This window comes from Leptosomus discolor, chromosome 4, assembly GCF_034619465.1.
Source record: "Leptosomus discolor isolate bLepDis1 chromosome 4, bLepDis1.hap2, whole genome shotgun sequence".
NCBI lineage: Eukaryota > Metazoa > Chordata > Aves > Leptosomiformes > Leptosomidae > Leptosomus > Leptosomus discolor.
The window spans coordinates 40,746,295-40,769,031 of NC_141394.1; the positions used below are offsets into that span (position 1 = coordinate 40,746,295).

A 22,737-nucleotide genomic window follows, 5' to 3' on the forward strand; every position below is an offset into this window, starting at 1 on the left:
GTTAAAATACACAAATAAGACGCTGCACTGGATTTAAAGATGTGCATGAGCTACAAGTTTAGAACATGACACCACATATAAAGTACACCTTCTGGGTGTCTTAACATCCTTGACTTTACAGGCTATTACACAGTGATGAATTGGATATATAAATTTATCCTTTAGCTTCACGAGCCACATCCTATTAAAAATCAGGTGCAGGTGTCAGTTTTATAGTACCAGAGGAAGGAACTGGACTGCTAACCAAGATACAGTCCTATTCATTCACATTCCATTAGTACTAGATGCAAACTGGTAGAGCACTGTTTCAGTTGAAAAGCAGCAAATAATCATGATAATGTAGTATTTTGAATGACTGACACAATCTACAAAATACTAAGCATCCCCCAACTCGGAAAGCAGTATGATAAAACAGAGTGTAAGGAAAAAGTAACTGGTTTACATTTAAAAACTGCTTTTTAACCAGCATCACAATCTGTACTTAAGAGTCCACCTCAGTTAGCGACATGCAATTTATAGGAAGTAACTGATTTGCTCAAAAATTTGCTTTAGAAGACATACCACTTTAGAAGATTAGCCTGAATGAACTACTAATTATTAAGTAAAACATTTGGGGTGGAGGTGAGTTTTTCGGTTAGTCTGGGGCTGGGGGGTGTTGGGGTTTTTTAAAGGGGGTAGGTGTGGAAGTTTTGGGAGGGATTTGGGATGCAGTCGAGAGCTGATGAAGTGCAGACACAAGATTCATGAAGTAAATAAAGTAATAAAAGGGTCACTTTAATCAAGTAATACACTATAATAAATGGTATCCATCTGGTATACAAGAGAGGACCATGCAGTCTTGTTGGCTTGAGGGTTCTCCTACGTCTCCTCTACCAGAACAGTGCCCCAGCCACCATGTAACAGCACATTTTGGCTTAAGCCTCCACATAAGAAAGACAGATTGATTTTCTATTCTGATTATTATTTTTGTTAACAGTCATGAGCTTAGCCTTTCATACCCTTCTCTTCTGTTAAAAGACACTGGAAATAGAAATGAAACACTGTCTAACTTGGAGTTAAGTATTCTTGAACTAAAGAACTAGTTAGAATTTCAGATTTTTCTTTCAGTGAAAAAAATCATAGACATTCTGATTTGATAGAAAAAGGTTTTGATTAGAAGTTTGGTCACTGAATTTAAGTATATGTACAGTAAGTCATCTAAAATGAATGCTCAGAATCCTTCATTATACTGTAATTCAGTGCTTAAAAGATTCTACAGCTGCACAAAAATACCTTCATATTTTCTTAGGGACAGGATAGTTTAAACAAGACTAACTAGAGACTGAACAAAGCCACTTGCTGTTGATACTTTGTCATTTAGAAACTGGACAATTAATTCTTTAACTATGAGAGCTGAAGTGCTAGGCAGTCAAATAATATACAAAGCTCCCCTGCAGAAGGATTAAAACCAGCTGAAAACACTAAGTAGGCAGGATAACATGACTCATACTACGTGGTCTTCAATCTTTCTGTAAAGGCTGACCCACATAAAGAATCACTGTATCAGCTGACGCTTTTAATTAGTGCTTCAGCTATAGGATTTACCCATAACATCTCGCACCTTCAGTATCAGACCACCCCCAGTCTCAGACCCCACTGACAGACATATTGAGTTTGGTTATTCCAAAGATTACTATGATAGAAATATTTTTAAAATACTCCCTAAAACTGAAGACATAAAAGACTGACAAAAGAATCAAAATGTTCACGTGCTACATTTCCTAAAGTATAAAAGACATCTTTGGGGGGACTGTGGGGGAGGGCATTGAGGAACGAATTGTTTGTCAGGGTTTTTTTCTACATTACAGACTGACTGACTTGTCACAAACAAGGCTTGTTCTCCTAGTATAATTGCCTATTTTCTGGCAATCTTAGAGGGATTGAAACACCATTTGCAAAACTCTAAAGCTGGTGCTGGAAACAAACAGCAGTATAACTGGGATAGTAGACTGTGAACCTCTGCTTTCTCTATTATCCCATTCTATGACACAGAAGACGCATCCATACTATGGAGTTTTATAGTAATACAAACCCAAGAACTAAGGACAACAGAAATAGCATGAAGTAGAAGTGATATGTGTGCATGGTGCTTATTTACAATACAAAAATTCTGTCAAGATTAACATCTAATGTGCAATAAAAGGCCCTTCAGAGGACTCAAAAGACATTTGATTACTCCAAGCTTTCAGTGTTACAGTTATATTTTATTGAGAGAGTCTTTTACTTATCATTCAGTTTCCTACAGCAGACCATATTTATATTCTCCTAGAAAAAAAGTCACAGGAGAATATCTCCACAAAAAAAAAACAAAGCCAAAAACATTAGGCTTAGTGATAAATTTCATAATTACTTTAATCTGGAAATTGTGCTTATAAAATTCAGGTTTGTAGGGACAGAATTCTCAAAGCAAATGGCATCTCTAGCCTCCCATTTGAAATTTTTTTCAGATGAAGGTTCCATGCATACATTTCATGATTTAAAGCATGACCAATGTGCAGAAAACAGAAACATTTTCAAGAAAGCCTTTATTCAGCTTCCAGAAATTTCATCTTATGTGTAGCAACATACTGCTGAACCTACCTGCAAGGAAGAGAGGTCAAACATGGAGTCTCTTCTTTAAGTGGCTTAATTCACTCATAATAAGCACCTTGAATTTTACAGGAAGGTAGACAGGCACACATGCTTTCATTTGCATTGAACACTTTAAAAATGAGCAAATGACCTCTGTGCTTTAAGTTGGCAAGGGCTGTCTTTCAGGTTTTGCCACAGGTAGCTGTATGGTCATACACAGAAATAGAGGCCTACGGTAAAGGTCACAGCTGCTTTCATCCAACTTGACAGAGAAGAGTCTCTAACACAGCCTAGCAGCATGATGATTTTAAAGATCACAGACTCAGAAAAGTTGCACGAGCTGTTCAGTCTGAGAAGGCAGTTTACATACAAAAGTTCTTATTCATTAATATCTAGTTAAAGGGCAACCACATCCTAGCAAGACAGGTTGAAGGCACCAGGTTTTAGAATCAGAAAACTTGTGATCTCAGCCATGATTACTTCCAACCTACCCATTGGTCATCATATGTTTCCTCCTTTTTTTTAAAAAAAAAAAAAAGTCTATTCAAGTCTGTAAACTCTTTTGGACCGCACCATACTTACACCTTGTTGCTGTAATACCTCTCATAGTGGAATCACAATCCCAGCTGGCCCATAAAACAAAGAGGTAAATATATTTTCCAGGCTAGCCTAGAACTTTACCATTTTTCAGCTAAATGCATGTTCAAATAAGGAGTAAAATCCCTGTCTTCTAAAAAGAAAAAGCAATGCATCACTTCCTAGTCAACTGCATAAAAAAAAATGTCCAAGTTTCCTTCTGCATGCTCTGCTATTTACATGTTCTTCCCACCCTATTTTCAGAAGGCAAACACCCTTCTGATGCAGAACCTGAGCACTTCCAAACAGTTCCAAGACCAACCTGCTAATAATGAAAATAAAGGGATAATTATGTATTAGACCAAAGCAACAGTCTATTCACCCCAGGAAGTCTAGGAACATCCACCTCCATCCACTATTAGAGTGCATGAAACCCCACAGACCAGAGTATATCAGCCACAGCAGAGAATATTTCCTTGAAACGTAAGGAATAGCTTGCTCTTGAAGCACAAGGATGCATCTTACCTTTTAGAACAGCATTTCTAGTTAATTAAAAGCAAACCACTTGAGAAAAATTGGCAGTGCCCAGTGCTTCACAGGTAAATAAAGGTAAAGGCTGCAATGGGACAAGAGCTTGTCCTGGGGACTGTAAAAGATTGTGGTGGTGGCAGCTATGGTTCTGGATGGTGGACCAGGGATGCAGGCTTCTCTTAAGGGTAGGAGAGGGGTAGAAGATAAAGAGGAAGAAATGGCAAAAATTTTGCCCGTCTTACAACTGGTTTTGCCTAGCTCTGCTGCAACCAGCCAGGGATCTCCTCCACACTCTCAGCCACACTGGAAGTAAGTTTGGCACATGGCTTAAGACAGAATCTGTTACGTACTCCTCCCTTCCCCAATATGTGGTTAAACCCAGTATTTACTGAAATGAAGCTTCACAGCACTGCTCTGCTTCCATCAGCACCATCCCCTTCTCTGTCTTCCCCACTTCCAAGCAAAAGGGGAAGATGAAACCTGGGACAGAGGAAAAGTAGAACGGGTGAACCCAACCCAGACCTGGACCTCATATGCTCTCTCCTAATTAGGGAGGTAAACCTTACAGGGTGAAAAGACATGCTTTGAAACACAGTCTATCTAATGGTAACCCAAGGTTCACAGGTAATCATTTCCAAACCAATCAGCGCAGCTAGAAAAGCACACTGCTCACCTTCTGCATTCTAGGCAGCTCCTTTCATGCATTTTGCAGCAACATACTCAATTCATTAGTCATCCACTCTAAGCGTAATAACAACAACACGTATGCACATGTATGGTTTTGTGCACTCCTCTCTAGGTAACCTAAAGAAAAGCTTATTATCTTTCACTATAAGAACATAACTCACTCTTTTTACCCTTAAAAAGGGTATATGGAGTCTTTGAAACAAATAGATATTGGAAGAAAAAAATATAAGAGTCCTTGTTTAGTCATCTCACAGTCAACCTAAAAAAAGGCCTGAATGCTCTAACTCTCTTAAATGATAGCTTTTCCATGCCTGTAACAGCTTTAAGCCTTTCCCCAAAGCATGCGATTCCTGTCATATTTTAGACCATCCAGCAGTGTTTTACAGGTGAGAACACAGATTTATACAATTACATACAGATGCTGCTGTGCCATTTTTTACACTCCTTTTTAAAACCACTATTTCACAATGAGCAGAATTTTTTCTAAGGTGACTACAGTATGTTATTCTATTCTAGGAAAAGTTGTTAATCTAAAACACAGCAATACGTAGGAGTAATTAAAATTTTTCTTTTCATGCATTACTTTACACTTTCCAACATTAAATTTGGTCTGTGATCATGCTTGCCCGACATCTAGCTTAGCTAGAAAGCGGTGAAATTTTCTATTTTTGTCTGGTCTCAAAAAAAATCCTTAAACCAGTTTATCACCTACATCTTGTGCTACCTACTTTTCAAAACTAAAGAAAATCTGTCCTTCTTTGGAAGCTTGTGACACATTACAACCATTTTGATACAGTGAAAACCAACTATTTATTCCTATTTGTTCCTGTGCTCCCTAGGGAATTTTGATCTATTTATTGCTCATCATGTGACAATTTAGGAGGGACTATAACTAACTTGACTTTCAAAAGCCTTTGATATGGTTATTTCTGGATCACTCAAAGAATTACAGGAGGTTTTTAGGAGCTATGCACAACTCAAATAGAATTCTAAAACACATGGAAAGTTTGGAAAGTTTGAACTTCCCTTATGTTACCTGACACTAACAAAAAAAATAAATCCTTGATAGTCTCTCTAACGCTCAGGATCACTAGTGACATTGTACTGATTTACTAAAACGTGAGCTGAAACTGCAGGGAATAGCCAGCTAAAGTATACAACATTTTTATACAGCCTCAGCCACCTCACTTTAAAAGTTTCTTCTCCATGAGTATGTAAGAATTATTTTTACATATATATATATATATAAAAAATCCTATTTGCCCTAATGATCTGATATTCTTATTCATTTGCTTCACTACCTCATCTTTTGACTCCTTCTCTAATCCTATCCTTGATCTGTAAGGGGATGCACCTTGCACAGTCCCTTGGCATAACTGGGTCTTTCTACCTTAATTAGTTTTTGGCACCTTGCTCATGTGTGGCTCTGGCAGCCTACACGCTCTCCTAAATCACTCATTAAAGAAACAATATTCAGGAAATTAACAGCTGTTATATTTAGAGCTGCAGTGCTGAGTAAAAGTGTTTTATTCTTTTTATCATTTAAATTAAACATGCCTGTTTAAATCCCTCAGTGACTTCCCATTCACCTCCCACAGTAATCAGAATCACATGCTTCTGAAGTGCAGGATTACAGATCAGTATCTCTTCTATAATGTACTTCTGCCTCAACCCCATTTCTATCTCACCCCATCACCTCCTCCATGAGTTTCTGATTCATTCCTTGGCTCTTGCTTAGACTGTACTGACATAGCCAAGCTACAAGCCTCTTCACCGCCTTTGCCCAGAAGCCTTTCTTCCAAATAAGCAGAAACAAGTGCTTTTACTCCCCCCTCAAAACATCTTCTGACAGAACAAAGATTTTGAGACAGGGAAAATCCATGATTCAGTCCGTAAGACCTCAGTCTCTCTCCAGAAGAAGTTCAAGACCCTCTGCCTCCCACACACACTGGCATCTGGCAGTCCAACAGTCTTTTACAGACTCAGGACAACTTTAATTCACTCCTCATACCTTTTGATCCACATTTTATATTCATCTTCCTCTCTTGTGCTCATTCTCAATTCTGTTTCTCCCTTATGTTCTTCTCTTTAGCATCTACAACCCGGTGTACAACAGCTCAAATTTCCATTCAGGTATCTTTTCATTCTTACAAGGCCCATATCCTTCTGCCTGCCCAATTTTCTTTACAAACAAAGTTCTGGGATCTCCCATTCAGCAAGACCAAAACAAAAAAAGTTATCAAAAAATTTATTGGCTGGAGAATGCCAGCAAAACGTGAATAAAGCATCACTTAAAAGGACAGACAGAAATAGCAGCAAGGCATCCTCAGAGAAGAAAAAAACTCAGGAATGTAAAAATGTGAGTACCTCAGGAAAGAGTAGTTGCCATATCTGTGTAACATGTGCTTCTCCTGGTTCTGGTGGTCCTGCCACCAGTTTTCTGCCTTAACCAAACCTACACCTGTAGAGAAACAGCAGTTGCCTTCTCTACAAACTCCTTTTGCTACCTACCTCTTGGAACTTCACCATACCATCTAAAACTAAGGGGAGAGAATAGTAAAGAATTTTATCCCTAAGTGAAGAAGTATGAATTGTATTTATTCATCCTGGCTTAAAACATAATTTGGGAAGGTCTCCTCTAGGTCTAGCACCACAATGCAAAAGGTGTTGAACATACCCGTCCAAGAGACTTTTTAGGAAGACAGCCCAGCTCAAAACAAAATCAAGAAAACAGCTGAGTGTTTCTGTCTGCATGATCTGTGTGACTGGCTGCATGTGCTGTATACATGTGACTGCGTAGATACCTACTGGAAATAAATGCTCAGCCTCACTACCAGCAGCAGCTTGGGGACATGGAGCTGCAGCCACCTTGCTGTTAGCAGGCTATCAGATTCAGCAACCCTTACCACCTTCCTCATGTTAAGAACACAGTGTAATTTCTTTCTGTCATGCGTCACCAAGCAAGCCAAATCAGAAAAGGCAATCCTTTAGTAGGACATCAAACGTCTATCACCCAGGTGTGACGCTTTTGAATACATCTTCAACCAAACCAAAAACCCCAGTTTCTCAGTCTTAAATACAAACATAGAAATGGGAGAGACAAAACAGTAACTGTATCTATTCAGTAGTGCACCTAATAATATCATGTCCCCAAACCCAGGCAGTTTCTACATTGCACATACATAACAGCTAAAGTCACAAAAGATATGCTATGGAAAAGAGTAGAGAAAAATACATACTATTCAATATGCGTTTAAAAACTGACAAAGAGAAAAATATCATCTTTCCCCACAAAGCTTGCTTGGTAATTTGGTCAGCAGCTCTTTTATGCGAAGCTTACTTATTTAAAGGGCAAATTAATGAAGCTTGCATTGGTAATAAAATACGCATGTAGAGAGATCACACTCCTCTTTTCCCTTCCCTCCCACACTCACTCTTCTGACAGGCAGGCATGTATAAGCAAATGAAGAATGCATAGTAGGATTATTTTACTGGAAAAATTAGATAATTTACTGTTGCCTGACATGTCTAACAATGCATATAAATTCAAGAAGTGTGCCACTGTCTTTCCTCCAGCTAAGGCACATATTAGTTGTGGGCTCACATTATTAACATCCTCAAAGCTGTTATCACAAATACAAAAAAAAAAAAAAAAAAAAGGGTCAAAAGAGGTAACCAGATGGTTGTTTGAGGCCTAATGTATAAAATATGCACAATAGCAAAACACAGTGGTACTCCACTGGTACTCTTTCAGCACACAATCAGTATACTATGAGGCTGTTGAGTCCAGCACTAAATTCCTGCCCAGTAAGACTTAAACGTGCTTCTGTGAATAGAGTTCCTAATGAAACTCATGTCAGCTTAGATTTAAGTACTTTTCTGCAGTGTCAGCAAGCCCCTAATATCATTAGAACTGTGCTGGCATAAAAGAATAAAAGTAAAAGTTTGGATTACCATATAAAGAGTGATTTCAACACACATCAGGATTAACTGATTTTTTTTTTAATTCAGTTTTAATCATGAAGTCATTGGGATGAGGCAGTTTTATAAAACATTTTAACCTAAATGACTCTGAATACAACTTTGAAATTTGGAAGAAATTCCAGAATTTAGCAGCTATGATGCTACAGCCATGATGGAGATGAGCAAAAAGACCAAAGGCTTGTTTATTTTTAAAGCTCTATAAGATGATCCAATAAAGAACTCCATCTCCTCCTCAAGTTTTAATAATATCTGTGTCGAGGAAATAAGATCACCGATTGCCAATAGCTTTTGACACTCAATAGCTCTACTACATAAAACACTTTTTGTAGAGAAAAATGCTTTCAAGAATTAGTGCAGTTGCCTGAAACCTACTTGCAAATAAAAAAAAAAGTTTATGGACAGAAGGTTTTATGTCTCCATGAAGGCCATGTGAAAAGTGATGGTAGGCTGAAATACGATGGTTTCAAGATCAAGCTGTGTCCAGCAAACACCCACTGGTGGAGGATATGGAAGATGAGGGAGCCGAAGATCATGACAAATACTTTAATCCCCTCAGAAACAAGCAGGATTGTAACCTACCACCTGAGGGTTCAATAATTAATTATCACCTTACTCAACATACATTAAGGGCAGAGAGGGGGTGTCTGTAAATATTTTCCAAGATTTATCACATAAAAGATTGTTAAAAGAACACTAAAACTGTCTTGTCAATTATAAAGTTGAAAGCTCAGTTGAGATAGCTGTATATGTAGAGATCTTAAGAATAGATGGTGTCTCAACTTTTCCCCTTCCTCTCTTCCAAATATGTTCTCACAAGGGCATAAGCCACGAACCACAGTGAAGAGAATCACCAGTGAAGCTGCATGGCTCTGCATGCTGGGATGCACCATGTAGTCTTCAAATGCCTCAGTGTTCTTCAGACAGAGAAGAAATATTTTGTATTGGCATTCCTGAATTTTAGCCCTGATTCTAAGTACCTGGTCCAATACTTAAAGCAGCAGTTACAGACAACAGTGTTAATTACTCATTTTTGACAACTCTATTTCATCTAAAAATTAATGCAGCTGTCAATTTAGTCTGTCACTGTATAACCCGCTTTTATCTGATGAGAAATATGTACCTGTACCTCATTTGTAAAAGTCATATCTTAACAAATTAGCCTCTACCTACAGAAACTCACAGAACTAATAAAAGAGCCCAGCTAGATGGTTTAACATCTGGTCCTTCAGCTAAAAAAAATTTTGAGACACATGTACTTGCTGCAGGGGCAGGTACAACAAGTTGTTGTGGCATGTGGGATGATTATCAAGTCTTAACAGGTCAAAACATCAAAACAAAATTTCATTTGGGCCCATTTGAGGTATCAGAACACAGTGCAAAGACCATTTTTGTTTGAATGGTGCTGAAAAATTATGCAGTATGACAATTTAACATTTCATGCTATTTAATATTATATGGAGAGAAAAATCTATGTTTGAAAAACTGTATCAACTGTCATCAGCCAAATCTGCCCCCAATGTTAAGATTACAGGAGATTATTTGGGTATCAGAATTCAGTATCAGCTCAGAAAAATAAAACTATGTGAACAGCTTGAAAGACAGCAGTACAGTTTTAATGAAGATTTGGCCTAACAGTCTGTCTGAAAAACTATGTGCTGCACCAGGATACCTTGCTGAGAGTTTCCGGCAAGTTAAATTTGAGCCACAGGAAATACAAATTCACAGATTTCAGCTCTAAAGAAGCTGTCTATGATATTTATAAACTTTAATGTAAAGTCAGAGCTATTTTCATTTAAAAAAAAAAAATCTACTGCAACGATTGACAGAGAAATCAGTCAGTAAGAGAAAAAACTTAAACTCATTCGCTTCAAAAAAATTATCTCTAAAAGAAAAAAAGAAGTATCACTTATGTTCAATAGCATTGGTATTGTCTGACCTAAATTCATTCTTCTTTAGGAGCATGCAGAGTTTAACAAGAAACCAGCTCAGATACTCACATGGCCCAGTATTCTGTCTCCAGCACCAAACATGTAAGTGGCCATGTCCTGCAGGAAAGACTTTGGAAGCTAAACCAAGATGAAAAAGTTATAAGAAGTGGCTGTCAAGATACTGTGAAGATGCAAGCAGATAGCTATACAAAGAACTGTGGGGTTGTGGCTTAAAACACACATCTAGGAATTCAAAATTGTATTCAATTAATTAATACTATAGTGAAGACTTCAGTGGGAAATAGATGTATTCTCCAAAGAATGATTTTTAAATGCTGTCACCAGGCAACTGTGGTCAGTAAACAGAGGCCTTTATTAACAACCAGCCTGCAAACTTAAGGCATCCCAAATTTAGCATGTGGTACAGCAGTAACAGTTTTATTAAGTTGCCTGCATCTGCTCGAAGATTGTGACTGCTTCTAGCTAGAAGAACTGCTATCACTACCCATACTGTCACCACCAAACTGCACTGTCTAGTGTATAATAGCCTATTTGAAAACCATTCAGCAATTGCTTTAATTCAGGATAAACTCTTCTTAAGGAGCCCTGCATTTCAGTAGAGTGCACGACTGAGGAGGTGCTGGACCTATATTAATTATCTGTTGGTCTCTTGGTGGCATGCAAAGTCTTAATCATAACCAATAGGGCTGTAATTGCCTAGATCCACCCTACCTAGGACTCCCTCTTTTCAAGATACACTTTCACTTAAGCTGTTTCACTTTCCCTGATTATCATAAAGTCCTTAAAGAAGAGGTGGCTGAAGGGCACATCTACAAATGCATCAAGATCAAACTTACCCCCTTCCTGTGCTTATTAGGTTCCCAAATCAAGGTTAGCATTTTTTTCCATGCATCTCATAGGCTCTCTGAATGAGAACAGTCAAGTTCCCATGGAAGCAATTTCAGCATTACTTTATCTCAAAGCAGTTATATATATATAAAACATACATATAATGTTATATTTAAAACAGGACCTACTGTATGATAAGATTCAATGAAAGCTTCACAGCATTCCGTTCAGTTGAATAAATATTTCTTTTGTCTCTCCCACCCACTTACACAGCAGCAGGCACATTTCCAGGATACAGAATGCACATTTCTGTTCAAGTACTGAAATGAACTCTCTCCTCTTACGATGCCCAATCACACATTTGTAAAGGACAGTCAGCTATTGGTTCTAAAAAGGAAAAGTCTACCCCATTTAAACCAGAAAACTTCCTATGTTCATAAAGAAAACTGAATATACTCCTTTGAAAGGCGAGGGACATCTTTTGATCCAATAAGGCAAAAAGAGATGCTTTTTAGTCTTCAAAGGTATAATTTACTGGTAGGCTTTAGAAACTCTTGGAAAAACATTCCAAGTTAGGTTTCTAAAATGAAGTTAGTTTCAAAAAAAACATGCTTTATGCTCTTTACACATCACAGTGTTGCTAACTTACTTAAAGACTGTTAATATAATCACCAGTTCGTATACACAAAATACTTTTGAGGATAAAGCTTGACAAGCATCAAAATATTCCTAGGAGTATTTTGACTCTCAGCTCAGATACAAAAACAGTATGGCTCTGAAGATTACTGAAATTTAAGCTACAGTAATTTGAACATTTAAGTGCTCAAAGACTATGGCAAATACCAAGTAAAGCAACGAGTCGTACGAACTGGCTTATACTAAGTCATTTTATATTTTCTTCAAGCTAAAAGCACACATGAACAGGTGCTCTTGTTCAGCTGATATGCAGTAGTAAGTTGTCAAACTGGCAATTCCATCATGATCCTGAACCTTCTTTTTAATTAAGCTGGTGTGCCCGTCCCTTAGTAGAAAGAGTACTGAAGGAGGGAATCTGAAACCATCAGGAGACACAGACATGAAGGAAAAAACCAACTTTGTTTCAAAAGAAACTGGTAGCCCCTAAACAGAGGTCATTTCACACGTCCCACCCACATAAAACTGCACATGATGCAGCATCAGCAGTCCAATTCTAAATAAAATGCAACAATTTACCCAGAATACTTTGATCTGAGCTTATCCTAGTGCTCAGCAGAACAAAAACTAAGGAATGTTACATGCTGTGCAGAATTTAATTTTGCCTTTATATTAGTAACCAGTAAAGGTAAGGCAAGGTAAATGTAGACCCTATGGACTTCATATTACTGATGGCACATTTTTACTACATTTTATTGGCATTTTAGTGGAATATCTACTCCTTAGTGGTTTATTGGGGTTTTTTTTGCCTACTTCAACAGAAACATATGTGGATTATTCATTCTGCTGCATTCTCTTCTGTGTAATGGTCTCTTCAAAATACATTCTACATTTTTCTTTCAAACTTTTTTAAAACTACTTTTATGCATCTTTCTTCTCATCCCCTGCCCTCCCAGCCCCAAATCAGGTATAAGTTTACAAGCTTTACAGTAGGCCATTCTTCTCTGGTTTTGCTGAGTTTTAAAAGATAATTGAACATTTCTCCAAAATGAAAATAATTAACTTTTTTAAGCCAGTTTTAACATGTGGCTGAAAACAGACTTGCAAATTGGCACGTCTTCATAACAGATAATTCTCAGCGTGAAACTGAAGTCTTGCCCACTAAACTTATTGAAAGACACTCTACTACTATAACCAGATAATGACTTCTGCTAGTTTTGGTTTATTAGCAGTATTACGCTAATAAGCACAAATACTTACAACAACTAATCACTCAAATTGCCATTTACCAAAATTAAGAGGTACCACAAGTTCCTTCTTCCATTGCATGATGACCAATCCCATGTTCTCATTCTCCTTCTCTCTCTCCCAGCATAAAGAGAAAGTAACCTCTGGAATCAACGTCATGTTACTGGAAATGAGAATCTACTCAATAATGTAAAGAAACAAACCCTGTATTTTACTCACAGGATAGTAATTTCACTCCAGTGCATTAACAATGCCTCAATGGACTACTGAGTCCAATTTTGGCAATCACATATTAAAAATGTAGATACAGGTGAAATGAAAAGAGTCTAGAAAAGCAAGAAGAATGGCAAAAGATTTAGAAAGTACTGCCTCCGAAGAAAAGTCTATGATGTTCAGTCTAAAGAAAAAAAAAATTTAAATTTTATGAATGAGAACAGTCTTTCAATACATAAGACTGCTACAGCAAAACTAGCAATAAGGTGCTTTAAAAGACAGCAGAAGGAAGTAGCAGAAATTGGTCTAGCACAGAGCAAGGAAGGTTTAAGTCAGACACTATCATTTTAACTAGAAAAGCTATTAAAGCAACTGGAACAAACTACATAAGGATTGTTATAAAGTTTCCACTGTTAGATTAAACATGCTCTGCCAAGACTAGATACATTCAGTCACTGTTTCACTTTACAGAGTTCAGTATTAATTACCTTTTATGGTATTTCCTATAACCTCCTGTTCCTTCTTCCCTTGTGCTACTTTAACATACCCTCAGTCCTGCCTATCCAACTGTTCATGGGTCATACCACAAACAATATTCAGAAGCTGACCATCTTGAAAACCACATATCTATTTTCATAAGCTGTGGGACTTCTCTGGGTTTTGGCGTGAGGTATCTGCTCATTTTCAAGCTAGAGGACTTTTCAGGATTCAGTAACTCTGCAAAGTTGTTCAATCAGCTGATGAGGTGAAGCACTAATAGTCAAAGCCCATGTTACCAAATACCGTACTGTAGAATGACTGTTTTAGTAAGAAGTTTGGACAACATGAGGATCTTTTTCAAGGATTTCTAAGGGAAACCAGCTGCTTTTTCAGACCTTGTTGTGACAGCAGCTCAAATCACATGTGCTGTCAACTCTTATGCCCACATCCCATGGAACCATACAAATAGAAGTGTGTCTGTTATACTCTAGATAGCCATCCGCATAAACAGTAAGGGTTACATATGCATACATATTGTGTGTTCATGTGTTTATAGTATGCTTATCACTATGCAAACACTGTTCTTGAATAATTTCAGAAAATGAACACAAAAAATGATACATATTAAAAAGAATCCTGTTTAGGACTTTGGACCTTGTGTTGGCGGTACCTACCAAAACTCTTTAAAGGGAAAAATATGGCAGGACACAGCTTTCTAAAAATACCATTACCTGCAATTTTTCTCTTCTGCTATCTCTCATGCACAATTCCTGTTGACAAGTAAGATAACATGTTTATTGGTGGGTCCAAAGTAAAGCTACATGTAATGTTTCCCCCAGGCAGCAAGGAAATGTCCACTCCCAACACAGGTGTATGTACCCACACTTCAACACACTAACCCAAAGTATTGTGCAGACACAACAACTGGAAGGTCCATGTAATAAATCAGATAATTGAAGTGATCCAAGTTAAGAATAACTCAAACAAACAAACAAACAAAAAAGAGCCCGGGGGGAGGTGGGAGGGCAGGGGCATGGCAAAGGAGTGTTGAATTGTTGGGTTTTTTAATGTAAGTTCAACAATCTGGTTTATAAAGCTGCCCAGCAAACAATTGTATAAGCACAACTATAGGAACAGAGAACTGCAGCAGGAAATCAGAAAAGAACACAACCAACTTTATCCCATGTTTACCCCAATCACATCCCACTCACCCCGTACCAGGCTGACCTCTAAAGCCCATAACAAATCCACAGTCCACGAACAACTGCAGGAATTTCTTCTCTGATATATTTGTGCTCAGTAGAGGCCCTAGGCATACGGCTGACTAAATATGTGCTCAAATGCATACGCATAGCGTGGGAGAGTTACTCACGCATGAGCTTCTTATAGTAACTAACTCTCCCACATTGTGCACTGCGTGTAGTTAATACCTATATGGAAATTAAAAAAATTTGATGTGCAAGAAGGTTGATTTGCCTTCTGAAATCATTAACTTTGATGTTCTCTTCTTAAAACATGAAAAACGTGATATTGGATTAAATCTGATATTTAATTTCTTTTCTGCGAAAAGAAAAAGAAAGAAGAAAGAGCGGAGAGTTGAAAATGCAGGAAAACGTGACATAATATGTAAATACGACGGAAACGCTGGTATTGCATTACGTGAAGTGAGTGCCGTTATAGATGAATAGTAAAATAACTCATTCTAAATGAAGGACGAATACTAGAAGAAAATCAAGAATGTGCACATTCATATACCAGCTGTCTTACTGTTGGGGGCTCGGGAGAGCCTATTGAACTAAGAATTGAAGAGAAGAACAAATGTTCTTTTGTATTTAACTAATGTAGTGATAATAACCAGTGCTGAGGCCTCCCTTATTGATAGTTTATGCACTAAATTAATGTGGTTTTCTCCTCAATCATTGATTACACCTCACTTTTCTACCCATCCTCCCCACCTCACATCCAAAAACATACAGGTGAGAACACAACAATGGGAGAATAAATGAACAGCTCTTACTCAGAATTTGCAAAGGCATGGTAAGGAAGTGATCTCCTGTCCACATCTAGATCAAGTAAGACACTAACGAAAGAAGCTCATAATCAACCTGACCCTTGAGAAAGACCAGTGAGCTTGGCTACACCATTAAGTATTCATTTATAACTACTTTTCATAAATATATAAAGCTATTTTAATACCAAAGCATACTTAGCAATTTTACATTACTTGAATTCAAAGTGCTTACACCCTCTTCAAACATAGTATCACATATTAGAAATTAATTCAATACCTATTCATACTATCTGAAGAGACAGAATAATGCACTTGAAATCCCATGAAGGGAATCAGAACAAGAATCATAACCAGTTACCTAGAAGCTGAAGTTCCAGTTTAGCACATTAGCCCAAACATAAAAAAAGCTGAGAGCCAAGATTACACAGCATTTTAGGTTTTCATGGTTCTGTATTCCCACAAGATAAATTCTCAACCACTACTAAAATTTCACAATACCTTCTAGCAATACTTATTCGTCATATAGACAAAAAATTGAGAGCTAGAATTAATCTCAAGAGCATGCAACATGTATACGGAGCGAATACAAATTTAACTAATGCCTGACAGTGTGCGCTAGCTTTCTAAGTTTCCAGAAATTCACACTAATAATTTTCCTACCTTGGCTTTCAAACTGAAGGAAAAGGACTTGCATCAGTGTATTTGTTTTTCTCCATAGTGTTTGGTTCTGACATAATGCAAATAAACACTACATATCTAGTAGTAATAACGCAAAAAGGATGAAAATGACAAAGCAAGAATAGCTTTCCGTTCATTACCAGTCATAACATTATAAGTATATTCAGTATCAACATCGAAGTGCAACTATATTGCAGTAAACCACAGTCCACTCAAAAGCTTGACTGTCCTCTCAGTACTCACAAACTTGTAATATCACTCACCAGAACACATTATTTATATTACCATCCCAAACATCACCAGATATATCATCAGACAGACAATCTGGAGCTATGAAAATGAAAGCCCTATCAGACTCAGGAGCTTTAAACTTGGAGATTTCTGGTCTTTAGTAAGTCCTGTATGAGAAAGGAACATAACATTGACTTTTCCTTCCCTGAAACACAGAAAAATCAGCATTGCCAACAACAGGCTAAAATGCATCCTCCCAGGCAACACCTACAGCCAAAACACAGTAGGCTGCCTGTTAATTCCAGTCTGATACTATGGATCAAAAGTACAAAATAAAGGTCATTAAAGTGTCAGCAAGACAGAATATCCTGCTTTAAGGATGAAAAGCCAGCATGATCAAGCAAGAGAAGCTCAATTAGGGAATCTCTGACACGTCTGGATTTTGCCCAAGGTCTTGCACAGTGATATAGAGATTTGTGCAACCACCAGATTGTCAAGATACAACATAATTTCAGACAGTTTTTTCACTACATAAACCTATCATCAGACCAGAAGTAAACAATACCTTAAGAAGCAGGTGACAAGAAATTAATCTTGCAGAATTAAGAGACTTATGGTATGACCCAAGAGATGGAAGGTTTAGTAGTACGGTATTTTGTTTCAAGTTGGTAATATTTCTCACTTCTAGGCCTTCAATCAAGCATAGCTAAAACTAGCAGTGACTTCATCAGGTTCAACAGCCAATAAAAAGCTATTAATTTCAGCCTAATGCCCAATAAAAGCAATTCATTTCAGAATACACAATTGCAACAGAAGTTTTCAACGCCAAATACAGCGACACGGTTTTGCCCCCTGCAAAAGCAGCAAAATAACTGCCAGTAATCTGGCATTGGGCAAGAGCACAAACAAGGCCACAGAAGCAAGAAGAAAAACATGAGAATTAAACATATCACCTGTTATGCAACTAGTTTTAAACTTACCAAACATCTACGCCAAATCCCAAAAGAGAGTGGAAGGAAAAACATTAAGGGCAGGAAGCTATGTTTTCTAAGCTTGTGTTTGTTTTATTCTAATTGAAGTTTCAGCTGAATGTACAGCTGATTAGAAAAACTGATTAACTCTGTGGGATTGGCAAAACCTTCATGCTAGATATTGGTTGATTTATAAAAAAAAAAAGCCACCAACAAAAACCAGTAGTAGCTAAAAATTTCTGCACAACTGGCCACTGGCGAGGTATAGAGACTGAGCAGGAGAAAGTACTTTATTCTGCAGGCTAGCAGAAAAAAAAAAATACATTAAACCAAACAGATTAGCTTAATTGGAAAACATGGTTTTACATTTAAGAACAAACCTATTGTGTTTATGTAAATTGTACTAAAGTATCAGAGAGGGGTTGGTACAGGGGTGGCTGACAGCATTAGTTTTAGGCAGAGTAGACCATCTATTTTACTGTATTACATAAGGTTTGGTTGCAAAGCCCATTAAAGTCAACTGACTCTTCATTGACTTCAATAGTATTTGAATTTGACCCAGAATTTAAACAGCATGATTACTTGCTTTGTAAGCACAAGGTCTGAAAAAAAATCCAGTTTGCAGATGACATTTCTCATATCAGAGTTGAATCACACTGACAAAATAAATGACTCCGCACATAACATCTCTTTTGTTGCATAAAATATTCTCACTCTTACCTGCACGTTTTCTTCTGTAACTTGAATTTCAGCAGTGTAAATATAATCAATAAGCATCCTTAGAGTCCAGCCATCAACTTCCTTTATTCGAACTCTCTTTGCTCGGCTTTCACTCATCTCACCTACAAAATACAGTTTATCAGTCAAATAAATTAAACAGAAATACAGCACAAATGTAGGAGTTTAATAGCAGCAGAACTTTATGTGTACGATCAGTTGTGAAAGTAAAACAACTGTAATAATAATAATAATAATTCAATTTCTTTCCTTCCTCCCTCCAATGAAAAGGAAGATTTTGGTGTTACCATCACGTGAATGCTACCTGGGTTAATACTTTTTCTGCAGGTGACCTATTTTCTCCAGTGTACAATACCAGGAAAATACTGTTATCAGACCTAACTAAGACTCTTCAACTGCATACAAAAACATTCTGCTGGCAAAGCAAGCTATTAAAATACTGTAGCTTTATTAGCTTCTTAATCGAAGGAGCACACCAAATGCAGTCTGGAGCGATTTTATTTAAAATAAGAAAAATTATATCCCCACAGAAGAATTAACATATGTATTTCTTTGCTTGCCTTCTTATTATTCCCTTAATTTCAGCTCTGTTACAGATCTGATTTAACAGTTAAAACTTAAGCTAAGATAAAACGGTAAGCAAGAGAAAACTTGTCGGATCTCATTTTGTGGAGGCTGACAAATATGGCCATATGCCACAACTGATCTTCATAGAAAGGCCTAAAAAACAGCTTCCACCTTCTAAAATACAATGTTTCTTAAAATGCAACATCTGAAATAGTTGCCCACAGATACATTTTGAAGTAATGATTACAACCTTCTCCATGACTACCAAGGACCCACCTGGTCATCTCAGACCTTTAACCCTTTTTTGCATTGACTTGCACTGGGAAACATGAACTACACCAGTTACGTTGGTAGACACGTAAACTTTACTTTGGAAGAGTATATCCCAGTTTCTGGATACATCCATCTCTTATTCTTCTATACTGCATGTATTCTTATTTCTTTCCCCTCGGTGTGTAGTGGTAAGGGTATTGATTTAACATATAGAACCACAGAAGCAGACAGGATGGGGAAGTGAACAAGATGCTGCTGGTCATTGCTGACATTTCCTTACGAAGTACATGCGCGTTTTCATCATTTGTTACCCTATGGTCTCTAGGGTTGGTGCCAAACAATGCGTTTTACCCAGTGCTTTTGGCAAAGGGATCATCACTGAGAAATTTGTTACTATTATTCATGCCTTTTTTGGGGGGAGGGGGGGGCTGAAGGGTAAGGAGTGGGATTTTAAATCAACTCTTTAAGTGGTAGGAAGTGCAGAAGACCATCTACAGCAAGATACTACTACTTAACAGCAGCACAGGTTGCTAGCATTCTAGAAAACAAAATCCTGCCCCTGCAGAACTTTCTCTTTTCACCTGCTCTTCTGAAATATTTCCCTATACCTTTGAAGGATGATTGCAGCATATTCTCTGCAGGGCCCTGTATTCCAAGTTTCTACTTCTAGTTTGACACAGATTAAACCTCTTGATCTTCAGAGCATGTATGCTGAAAGTTATTTATTATGCAAGCTGCTGTGGAGGTGGTCCTTTGGGAAAATTGGGGGGGGGGGGGGGGGGAGAGCAGAGTTTGGTATTCTGAAAGCATATCAGGCTTGTTTTCAGATTTCGTGGCAAGGCTTCTAGAGCCATGGATAGGCACCTTCTCTGTTTAACAACAGAGCCCAGAATATTTAAAAAAAAGACACCCAAAACACAATCAAAGACTTGCTTCTACCTTTCAGGCTAAACAAACATGCAGTCTTACTACAACTCTCGATCAGTCCCTCTTGTGATCCAGACTTGTTTGACAGATCATATGCAGCAAGCCATAGATTCACCCGCTAGGCAGTCTCAGTTTAGAATTCAACCTGCTGACGAACTCGGTTCATGATTGGGAAGTTGCACCGCCATATCTCCACAAAGTTGTTAGTGACAGGAAAGCATATCGTGAACAGAAAGTAAAACACTGAGCTGATCCAACCTCCCAAGCAGAAGCAGTAGAGTACTAGTTGAGTTGAATGTACTAAAAGGCTACCTGAAAAGCTTGTATCATTCCTCACAAAGTAATGTAAGGAAGACTTTTTTTTCCCCCACTGTTTTTTAACAGAATTTTGCAAATGGAGACTGTAAGCAAACAGAGCAGGTAATTCCCTAAGGATAACTGCCACCACAGAAGAGAATATTAAACTCAGGCCACCCTTGTCCCAAGCCAGGCCCTACAGCCACTGAAGTGTCCCTTCACTGATGTTTTACAAACCTTTCCTCTAAACATTTAAGTGTCTTTAATTCAGATCACAACACATATTTCTAGAGAATTCCACTGTTTACAGAAGGAAGAATTATTCCTGGTAACATTGTCCCATATTTAACCTTCCCCTCCCCCCCAGTAGGATAATTGTTACTAACTAAATATTGTAACTTTAAAAGGCAGTAACTTTTTCTTTCTGGGTATTTAATAGTGCTATTTCTATCATTACAAGTGCAAACGGGGGGAAAAAAAAAACAGGCAGAGGGTCGATCTCATATCCCAGTTAATGCCATATCCTGGCCTGCATAGCCATCAGTACCTAATGACTCAGAGAAAGATGGAAGCAACCTGCAAACATGTTCCTAAATATAAGCTTCTAATTTCTAGTCAAGAAGTAACCCTGAAGCATAAAAAAGCGCCTTTTTTTTTTTTTTTTTTTACTGTCTTTTCAATCACTGTTTTATTCTTAATGGAGGAAGATACTTTTCCATTTGGTTGCACCTGGTTAAGGAATCAAACCTGGTTATTTGCACTTGTGGGTTACTGGATGAGAATACAAATCCACCTGAGAAGTGTGAACTGCAAGATTCATGGAGGTAACAATTACGACAAACTTCAAGATTTTTTTTTTCTCAGGGGAGTCACTGAAATGCTCCAATACCACAGCTGGGCCTTGCTGAAGGCAACCTATGAGAGCAGTATAATATTTGTTGATAAATCTTGAAGCAACAGCTGAATTCTATTTAAACTCCAACCAATTTGGTTCATCAACTACATAAACATTGCCACAGATGCATGGGTTAAACATTTCCCATCCATTATTCAGGTGAGCATTCTCACCTCTGGCACCACTGGGAGTCAAAGACAACCTACATTTAAAAACATAAAACAAACAAAAATTTTAAAGGGACTGAAGCAAGGAAAGAACCAAGATTTCAGCGATTCCATCTGGAGAGCAGCCACAGACTGCTGCACTGTCACTCCTAACACGTAATAAACTTCTCCACAGAAAGGGCAGTCAGGGCAAGCAGAAATATCTTAACCACAAGGAAATATAATACAAAGCTATATGCTGAGTAAAGAGAATTTTCAATGTGACAGTCAACAACAGTTAATCTTTAATACAGAACTTATCTAAGAGGCTTGTGTTTCTCTGTTACTAAGGTGATAAAAAAGAACTGAAGAAGCAGCTGTTTCATTCTAACTTTAAGGACAACAGTGAAAATTAAGAAAGAATGTATCAGTCACCTGGAATGTTTGTCTCAACCACAAATGCAAATCTGACAAACTACTAGAGGACCAGATATTAATTTTACACACAACTTCAAAGCATTGCCGCCACTAGTAGTGAATTCACTTCTATCTTTGGTTGTGTCAAAATATTTGCATATAAAATCAAGAATAATCAGCTGCTTCCCCAGGTTGCAACAGTATTTCAAATTTCATCAATCTTCCAGTTGCATACAATTAAAGTTATTAAAACTCCAATTTCCTTGTATACTGGCAAGCTAAGAGTCACATTTCTGCCTCCATCTGAGCTAGTGGTCAGAAGCAATATATTGCAGAGAATTCTTTTAATTTCAGACAGTCAACAGTAACTATCAAACTGGCACAAGATTTGAGAAGGAACAAACAAAAGTTAACTTCAGAAGTTAGTTTTAACATGCATTTAGTAGTGTTCTCATTCTGACACAGAATTCCATGATTTCAAAGTGGTTTATAACCATTATGGAATTAAACCCACAGGAATTCAGCTGAAGGCTCCTATGAACCTGAACCTATCTTGGCCTCACAAGCCCTCAGCATTCCTGTCGTAGCAGCAAAGCAGTAACTTGGCCAGCATGGAGCGAGCAGAGGCAGAATTAAGCCTGCACAGAAAAGTTGTGGCAATGATGCAGAGTACATCTGTCACAGAGAATTACCCTAAAAATACCGAAACATGCATTCCAGCTATAGGCTGCCAAAGCCACAGAAAGCTTTCATATCTACTAACAGCCTAGAGTACTCGGGTTCTAAAGAACATAGCAGCAGTAGTTGTTAAAGGACATAATCTACTGCAAAATTCACATGAAAATTA

At 37.7% G+C, this 22,737-nt stretch overlaps 1 protein-coding gene across 1 annotated transcript in view; it reads right to left on the reverse strand.

Annotated features, from left to right (window-relative positions):
* Positions 1 to 22,737, reverse strand: part of KLHL2 (kelch like family member 2) — a 62,205-nt gene that overhangs the window by 31,839 nt on the left and 7,629 nt on the right. Inside the window, exon 4 of the mRNA XM_086464768.1 lies at positions 18,351 to 18,472. Coding sequence (XP_086320894.1) covers positions 18,351 to 18,472 — 122 coding nt within the window. The remainder of the gene's footprint in view (positions 1 to 18,350; positions 18,473 to 22,737) is intronic.